At 36.5% G+C, this 9,800-nt stretch overlaps 1 protein-coding gene and 1 pseudogene across 1 annotated transcript; one reads left to right on the top strand and one right to left on the bottom strand.

Moving 5' to 3' along the window:
• Positions 1 to 2,513: 2,513 nt before the first annotated feature.
• On the top strand, positions 2,514 to 6,523 carry LOC120183096 (uncharacterized calcium-binding protein At1g02270-like). The gene is made up of 5 exons (XM_039187872.1): positions 2,514 to 2,624; positions 2,710 to 2,815; positions 5,635 to 5,855; positions 5,968 to 6,039; positions 6,154 to 6,523. The coding sequence occupies exons 1-5, from the start codon at positions 2,514 to 2,516 to the stop codon at positions 6,463 to 6,465; spliced, it is 822 nt and encodes a 273-aa protein (XP_039043803.1). The 3' UTR covers positions 6,466 to 6,523.
• Positions 6,524 to 7,591: 1,068 nt separating this feature from the next.
• LOC120183095 lies at positions 7,592 to 9,800 on the bottom strand (annotated as a pseudogene).

Raw genomic sequence — 9,800 nt, 5'->3', positions numbered from 1 at the left:
AGATGGAATGAGTTGCGATTTAGGGATTTAGTTTATGATTTCAGTGTTATATACCCAAAATTTCAGTGTTGTGATTTACAGATTCTCGTTGCATTTCGGATTATCGTTGCGATTTACAGATTCTCGTTGCGATTTACGGATTATCGTTGCGATTTACGGATACGCGTTGCGATACGGATACGCATTGCGATTTACCCATACGCGTTGCGATTTACGGATACACGTTGCGATTTACGGATACGCGTTGCGATTTATGTGTTCGCGTTGCGATTTTCATATTCGCGTTGCGATTTTTAAATCGCAATGCGAATTTGTACTATCGCATTGCGATTTTCAAGAATTGCGTTGTGATTTTGGAAACTGATTTGCGATTTGGGGATCGCGTTGCGATTTTTATTTCGCGTTGCGATTTGTTGGTCATTTTGGCAAATCCAAAAAAGTTGGTTAAATCGTATATTATAACTTTTTTTTGGTCACTGAGGCGATTTTCTCCTATACATAATGTAGACATATTTGCTAATTAACCGGTATATTTTTTACCAGTTACATGTAACTTGTTAATAATTATCGGTTTCATTGTATTTGGATCGATACTTTTATAAATGTATCGACAGTTTATGTATACACCTCGTCTGGATAAGAGTATCGACACAAATTTAAAAAAGTGTCAATACTTTATGTTGATCTATTTTCTCATATTTTAGCTTTTATATTGTTATAGATTGATACATTTTCATAAAGTGTCGACGCTTTTTAGGCGCTATAACTTTTTCTCTTTTAAATTCAGAAAGTGTCGATACTTATTTTAAATTATCGACACTTTCAACATATATGGTATCGTATTACCGTTTTGTCATTTTGAGACCGGTTTTGTCATATTTTACCTGTTATATTGTTATGATCGATACATTTTTTTAAAATATCGACACTTATAGGCGCTATACTTCTTCTCTTTTAAATTCCAAAAGTGTCGATACTTATATTAGTATCGACACGTTCAACATATCCGGTAGTTATTTACCTGGTTTGTCATTTGAGATCTATTTTCTCATATTTTTAGCTGTTATATTTTATCGATCGATACATTTTTATAAAGTGTCGATACTTTTTAGGCGCTATAACTTCTTCTTTTAATTCAGAAAGTGTCGATACTTATTAAATTATCGACACTTTCAACATATCCGATATCGTTTTACCGGTTTTGTCATTTTGAGACCGGTTTTGTCATATTTGTACCTGATATATTGTTATAGATCGATAAAATTTTTTTAAAATATCGACACTTTATAGGCGCTATAACTTTTTCTCTTTTAAATTCCAAAAGTGTCGATAATTATATTAAAGTATCGACACTTTCAACATATCTGGTAGTTATTTACCTTTTTGTCATTTTGAGACCGATTTGTCATATTTTTAGCTGTTATATTGTTATGGATCGATACATTTTCATAAAATTTCGACACTTTTTAGATGCTATAACTTCTTCTCTTTTAAATTCAGAAAGTATCGATACTTATATTAAATTATCGAAACTTTCAACATATCTGGTAGCGTTTTACCGGTTTTGTCATATTTTACTTATTATATTGTTATAGATCGATATTTTTCATTTGTATCGACACAAACCGACAAGTTAAGTTTGCGGTCACATTTTTTAATATTTCTTCATGATTTAGACATACTACATTATTATTACTCAATATTTCCGGTATCGCTAAACCGAATTTGTTAAGTATATTATAATATATCCAATAACGCCGTATATTAATCATATATTAGCCTGCCTTTCATGAGACAATCCCGAAACAAGTTGTTTCTAATGAACCGAACAAAACACTTCTCTCCTACCCTCTTCCCCTTCCCCTCGAGTGCCATCAATCATTTCTCCATCAACTTCTATATAAATTAAAAAAAAATTCTCGACCATATGAATCAAGACGTTAGAGTTCATTCTCCATCAAACTCAGTTCACAACCCAAAGCTAAGGGCCTACCCTTATATTTACTTCAATAAACCCACCCTTCTAAAAATCTTCGTTTTCTGCTTCTTCCCTTTAATCATATCCTCATTTCTCCTTGCTTACTTCAACAACAATCTAAGTGGCAAGAATTCTGAAATGGTTTGTGGAAATTTGGGATCTTTTTCTTGTTTCATACTTTGGGTTTTGCTTCTCTTTCAATTTAAAGTATTGCAACATTTTCCCCTTTTTTGTGTGAAAGGTGTTGTTGCCAGGATATTACAATGGCTCCGATTTTGCTAATGTGGATTCAAGTGAAACTGATTCTGTTCCTTTTTGAAGACACTGGTTATGTTTGTTCAAACGGGGGAGCCTGGCGTTTCTTGTACCACATTCAACTCCTAGCTCCCATTTACAAGAGATTGGACCAGCATGTGTTCTTCTTCTTCTTCTTCTCTTTTAATGTCACTGCTTTCTCTCTTTACCCCTCTCTTGCTATTATCGATGTCTTAACGTTTGTAAATTTTGCTCATTTCATTGTCCTTTTTTGGTGATTATGGAAAAGAATCAGAGTGTACGAGAGAGTGATTTTAGAGCATTTTGGTTGGCTAGAAATAAGATCCTAAATTGGTTGCTTTACGAAAGGTCGTCCATTATCTGTCTCCAGGTGGGTTTCATATGCCCTTTTCATCTATTGCGTCCTCCTATGACATAAGCCTTTATTTATCGACTACTTGTTTTTCAATGATTAGGAATTTTGGGATGGAAATGAAGAGTTGGTGCATATGCATGAAGAAAGGCTTGGTGCTGCAGGCTATGATACCTTCAAACTTGCAAGAAGCAACAACCGAGGAGATGTTACACTCCCACTTTAACGTATTTATTCTCATACTGGAGGCCAGTTTTAAGATTTTGTTTATAGATTAGATAGTTTTGGATGTTCTTATGTGATGTTGTACCAAGTTCAAGTATATTAAGATTAAGTCAAAATCAGTAGAGAATTTGAGAGCTTGACAGAAAATTGTGTAATATTAGTTGTAGTTTGATGCAGCTGAGTGTTGTTTTGTTTGGAAGTTTATTTTCTACTTTTCCACTTTCAGTATGCAAATCCTCCATTTTATCGGCTCCTATAGAATAGGGTAAACAAAAGAATGAGCATTTCTCACCTATTCAAGAGTGAACTATTTCCATTATAAATTTATAATTCACATATTTTTCCTTTTGCTCTATGGTTTCAGTTTCCAGCTACATGGGAAAAGGATGGTCATACTTCTTGGGCTGTTTACAGTCCTTATAATGTGTGTAGATCATCCTGCAAGATTTAAATTTTATTATGGCAATGGGTTTGGAAATTTGCATCAGAGAAGAGCTCCTGGTGGAAGAAAGTGATGTGTAGTGTGAATAACTTGGATCCGAATTCTATGATGATTGAGAACAATTGCACAACTAGAGCGTCTTGGATACGGAGAGGTGTTGTAAGTAATTTTTTTTCTACTGATGAATTTGAGGATTGCCTTAGGAAAAACATGTGTTTAAGAGCTGAAAATGAAGAATCAGTGGAATTTTGGAATGATATATGGATGGGTATGGTTCCTCTGAAGGAGAGGTTTCCGAGACTTTTTGCATTATCGAATAAAAAAAGGGGTAAGATGGTAGAATTCAGGATGAACAGTAATTTCAGTTGGGTTTGGGATATACAAATTAGAAAAAAATTGATGGATTGGGAGGTTGAGCAATGGTTACAGCTTATTTCATTGTTGAACAACACAACTCTTTCATTATTGGAGGAAGATTGTTGGTTATGGCTAGGAAATGGGGAGGGTTGTTTTTCAGCTAAATCTGCATCACAAATTTTATGATCAGGAGGGAAATGATGGAGAAGAGGGTATTGGGATAGGCATGTTTTGTACCTCCACATGTTGAAGCTTTTGTTTGGCAAGTTGCACATCAAAGAGTAGCAGTTAAGGAGGAACTGTTGAAGAGGGGAGTGACTGGGATTGATGATCTTTTATAGGGATGGCAAAAAAACCTGAACCCGACGGGAAAAACCGAAAACTGAATTAAATGGGAATGGGGAAAAAACGTTTATACTAAACGGGGATGGGGATGGGGACGGGGAAAAATCGTTTATGTTAAACGGGGACGGGGACGGGTTTAGTAATCCCCGCCCCGATAAATATTAAAAATAATTATTATATATATATATATAATATTAATAAATTTAATTTAAATTAAATTAAAAAATATATATAATATATATATTTAATTTAAATATATATACCCGGCCCGATACCCGTTTAAATAACCGTTTATGCTAAACGGGGATACCTGTTTCCCCGCGATTTTCCCCGATTACCCGATGGGGATCCCCGTTTAAATCCCCGCGGTTTTTTAAGCGGGGATGGGTACGGGTTTTTTAAATGGGGACGGGGATGGGGGGACCAATACCCGGCCCGAACTCAGCCCGTTTCCATCCCTAATCTTTTATGTTCGATGTGTGGGAAGTGTGAGGAGTCAATTTCACATATGCTTTTGCATTGTGAGGTGGTTTGGTTTCTGTGGTCTAGATTTTTGAGGGGCCGGAACATTTCTTTTGTGGTTCCTAAGAAGCTGATTGAATTTTTATTTTTGTGGGATGATTTAATTCCGAGATCTACTATTTGGAAATTCATTCCAAGGGCGGTGTTGTGGTCGGTTTGGAAATGCATAAACGAGATTATTTTCCAGAAAAGGAAGGTGGATTCTGCAATGTTGTTCTTTCTTGCTAGATTCAGAACTGCTTTTTGGTTTGGGGTGAGATTTAAGGATGTTAAAGTTCTTTTTGATTCTCTAGTTGGGGATCTAAAACTGGCAAATTCGAAAGGAATACAGAAAAAAAGGTGTTATCCTCCTACTAAGTGGGTACCTCCTCCAGAAGGTTTCCTTAAACTTAATGTTGATGGGGCAATGGCTAAGGGATGGGACAAAGGTGGAATAGGTGGTTTGATTAGGGATGACAGGGGTATGTTACTTGGTTCATTCTCAGAAAAAATTAGAGGTGGTCCTCCAATTTTTGCTGAGCTAATGGCGATCAAAAGAGGTTTGATTCTCATTGAAGAAGTAGGTTCTTCTCCAAGACAGAGGATTATCTTGGAATTGGACTCGACAACGGCTCTGAAGTGGATTAAAAATCCAGATCTATGTAGCCCTTTATTTCAGTCCTTGGTTAGAGGTGTAGGGACTTATGTGGAAGGAAAGGGCATCATTTCAAGACATTTTGAGAGCTGCTAATCGGGAAGCGGATGAGTTAGCAAAAGCTGGTATAGGTTAATCTAGTGGTAATGTGATGTGGTTCTTAAGTTGTTGTGCTTAGTCAGTTTTTTAGGTTCTTGGTTTTACTACTGTAGTATGTGTTATGTTTTTAAGTCTTATGTTACAAGCAGTCTATGACTAAGAATTGGTTGTACGTTATGTTTCAGATTAATAAAATTCAGAGGCACTCTTTTCCTCCTTCCTATGTCCTTCATGTTATTGATATAACATGTAGGATATGAAGTGGGTTTTTAATGAGGCATATCTTCTATCAAAAAAAAAAATTCTATTACTTTAGTTCTTGATGTTTTGGTTGGTTTGATTCAATTTGAATTTCAAGTGCTTTCTAGTCTCAGGGTTGAGAACTATTAATTTTACTTCCACAGGTTTGTTGACTTCTATACACAAGGAATACTTCAAGGTTTTAAACCATGGGGAGTTGTTCTTCAATGACTTTGGAGATCGTGTTGCTCAACTGTTACATGTTCGATTAATTGCACCGTTCTCAAGAAATCAGAATGGCAACGTTGAACAAGAAATTATCATTGTCAACACCCACCTTTTATTTCCCCATGATTCCAGTTTATCCATTGTAAGACTGCACCAGGTAAATGTTGTGGTCTTATGAAATATGTCAGTGTACCAGTCCACTTTCTTTTTCAGTTCTTTTTTATGCTAACAGAGTTGACTGATCTCTAGCTTTGATATTTTTCTCATAGGTTTACCAAATACTACAATATCTGGAAACATATCAGAGAGAAAACAAACTCAGCCAGACGCCTGTCATACTCTGTGGTTAAGCATTATCTTTGGTTTTATCACTTAATGATCTCCCCAGTAAAAGGCTATTGTTTTATTTTCCGTGGTCTCATTCCGCCCCCCCCCCCTTCTAATGCTATTGATTTTGCAGTGACTTGAATGGAAACAAGCGTGGACATGTCTACAAGCTCATCAGATCCCAGGGATTTGTATCATCTTATGATATTGCACACGAATATACAGACAGTGATGTGGATGCTCATAGGGTTAGTATATTCGATTTCAGATTTTATTTTAGTACCTCTTTATCAATATACCACCATGTTTTTTTGAGTCTGCAATGCTTACTGATTAAATATGTCGGCTTTCATCGTCGTGTCTCTGGTATCCTACAGTGGGTTAGCCATCAAAATCACAGGGGAAACATCTGTGGTGTTGATTTCATATGGCTTTTTTAATCCTCAAAAATAAAAAAAACCTTTGAAGATAAGTTGGGCTGAAGCAGCTTTTGGTATATTAAAGGTTAGTTCTGCATTTTTCATTTTAACTGTTTGTTTATAGTTCCTTATTCTGGCTTCGTAACTCAAATTATTGCTCCCTGAATTCTTACTGCAGTAGTCAAACTTTAAACGCCATTAGACAATTACATCAGGACATGCCATATCTTTGTTCACATTCTGATAACCACCTTATGCATTAGAACCACTTTTCAAATTTTTTACCTAGGCTTCACTTTTTGACGGAATTCTCAAGTGACTGGTTCGGGAATCTGATATCCGTCTCTCTGATTCTTACCTTAAACTTGTGTATCTTATGAGTAGGAGCAGATGGGAAATGTATGTGTTTTACGTTTTCTTTTTCAAATGAGTATCACCAATTATCATGGATCTGCATCTAAAATTGAATTCCCATTTTCTTGGTGACAGTATCAACTTAAAAAGGTTTCATTGTCTGAAAATGTTGCCTTTGCCTTTCTAAGGGATGACAATAACAACAACCATATAACATATTCAGCTTTTTGTGATGCAGTTAGACAGGTACTTCTCATTCACTTTCTTAATATAGTACCCTAGTATATAATGTGAGTGGTAAAATTCTCATCTTTTATGAACCATCTACAGGTGAATTTGACTGGTCTTTCTTATGGATTAAGCTTCCAGGAGACTGTCACGATCAGAGTAGAAGAGGTGAGACTTGATGATAAAAAGGGGAAAATAAGAAATCAAGGGTTAGGGATTGTATCTGAAGATTTGGGGATTTTTACTTACCTTGCACGTGAGGAGGCTAGAAGTAATTACAATGGGACTGGCATGGATCAGGTGGATTGTGAACAGGCCCATAATGAGAAGCCAATATCAGCAGTGAACGTTAAGGTTGTTAGCCAAGGACAACAGCTGGCAAATCCATGGATCGGTACCTATAAACAAATAAATAGAGATTAAAGAAGAGAAGAATAGATTTTAGGAAAGAAAATTTTCATCCATTGATTGCATACGATAAACATTCTATGGCAATACTCTCTATTTATTTGTTTACAGGTACTGAATCCATGGATTTGCCAGCTGTTGTCCTTGGCTAACAACCTCAAAGTTCACAATCCACCTGATCCATGCTAGTCCCCTTGTAATTACTTCTGGCCTCCTCACTTGCAGGGTAAGTAAAAATCCCCAAATCTTCAGATACAATTCCCAACCCTTGATTTATTAATTTTCCTTTTTTATCACCGAGTCTCACCTCTTCTACTCTGATCGTGACAATACCCTCTCCATGAAGTGATCCTTGTCCCCAAGGATCAAAATCTGAGAATTGTGCTGGAAGTATAATATACTTTACCACAATGACATTTTCCAGTCCTAATTTCATCGACTGCACCTGATTATACTCTTGCTCCCTACGTTTGTCGAGCACTGTAGAACCATAGAACCTTGCTGCTAGCTTTAATCCATTTCGAAGAGCAAGTGAGGTTTGATGGTAAGACTAAAATTTCAAGTAAACTTGGCCCCCAACCTTCAAATTTCTATAAATTTTCATTCTGCTTTGTGCCTTCACACCCCATGCCTTTAACATTTGATTCATGTTTTCCTTGGGTTTGAGAATTAAGTGAACTATAGATTGCCCTCGATTTTTCCTTCTTATGGTTAAAGCTAACAACTCCAATAGTTCATGCTCTTTGATTTTTACTTCATCTCTGCTGCCTTCAATGTTGACTTCCCTTATACTGATGGCATTTCCCTCTCCTTGAGATGATCCTTGTGCAAGTGGTTGTCTTAAGTGCAATGAACCAACTAAACCATTCTCTGTAAGATTAGCTAAAGCACTGCGCCTACTATGTTCTTGTTTCATGGTCACATTAGTGAAAATAATTTGGTCTGGTTGGACTCCTTGTGCAGCAGAATACACTCGCAGTCTCATTTCTCCAACAGCTGGAAATCTAAGGAGCCAAAGTGTAAAAATAAATTTATTTTCTAGAAGACCATAATCAGATCGCTTGTACTGACAAGTTAGATCCAACACATCATGATTTTCCTGCTTATAATCATTCACAAAATAACAATGAGGGAGATGGACAAGCTTCTCAGAATAAATGTGTGCATAGCACAAAGGAGAAACAAACTCATCAGTGACCAAGTAATCAATGTAAACTACCCTAGTAGTCTTAGGTAATCCCATACATGAGACTTGTACAGGTGCAGACTGTATTGCAAAAATTTCATTCCTTGCACCCTTGGTATAACCATTCATGTTCATAAAGATCTGTACACCATCCTTATTTATCATTTTGGCAATTACAACTGATGACAGGGCAGAGACATCTATAAAATGCTCTGCTTTATACTGGATACACTGTCTCCATTCAGTACCATCATTTGGACTCAAGGCATAACAAAATACCTCAACATTCTCTATGTTGTGCATGCCAAATATTGATCCCATTAGGTGTGACGATGGATGGTTGCCAAAGTCACTGCTGACGTAATCGACCTTTAATCTCCCATTTCCACCATTGCTCTTGATACGAATTGGTGCAGGATGATTGAAAGGATGAGGAGCAAAATGTGATGCAATTATGGACAAATGAGTAACATATTTAAGGCTTATATCAAGGGCAAGCATTGGATCAATAGGATATGCTATGGCATGAAAGGTTGCACGCTGGAAAGAACTGGATAGTAATGTGCCTTCAGATAATTCCTTCAACTTCAGCAAACATTTTATCGCGTTCCTCCCAACTGCACTCACATTGTAATGTATGTAAGGGGTTACAAGTAGCCTCAGGAAAATCAGGTTGAAAAAGCAGTGCCTGCTTATAACTTTTGACGGCAGTTTCCACATCTCCACTGTCTTTATAAGAAGAAGCCAGATTTGCATAGGCTGCTGCCATATTTGAACGGATGTTAATAGCAGGAATATAATCCTGAATTGCATCTATGACATTACCAATATCATTGAAAGTGTTACCCTTGTTTACTAGCCCATCAACTGTTAAGGAATCAATCCGCAAAACCTCATTGTAACAAGATATAGCTTCCATATAGTTTCCCTGTTGCTTATAGATTACTGCAAGGTTGTTGAATGAAGCAGACAACCTTGTTGTGACAGCCAATGTAGCCTTATAGTAAGAAGCAACAACAACCATGTTTCATTCCATATATATGTTCCCTAGGTTGGTAAGTGCTTGGGAATGATTAGGTTGCAAGTTGACACAGTATAGGTAAAAGCATGCATCAATAGTTTTTTGAACCAACCCCGTTTCAGAGTCTGCCATCAATTCTTTCCCATTTTTGGCTTTCAT

The sequence above is a fragment of the Hibiscus syriacus genome, unplaced genomic scaffold (assembly GCF_006381635.1).
Source record: "Hibiscus syriacus cultivar Baekdansim isolate YM2019G1 unplaced genomic scaffold, ASM638163v2 tig00112738_pilon, whole genome shotgun sequence".
Taxonomy (NCBI): Eukaryota; Viridiplantae; Streptophyta; class Magnoliopsida; order Malvales; family Malvaceae; genus Hibiscus; species Hibiscus syriacus.
Note: the sequence above shows the minus strand (reverse complement) of the source record. Positions and strands in the feature narration are given on the sequence as shown.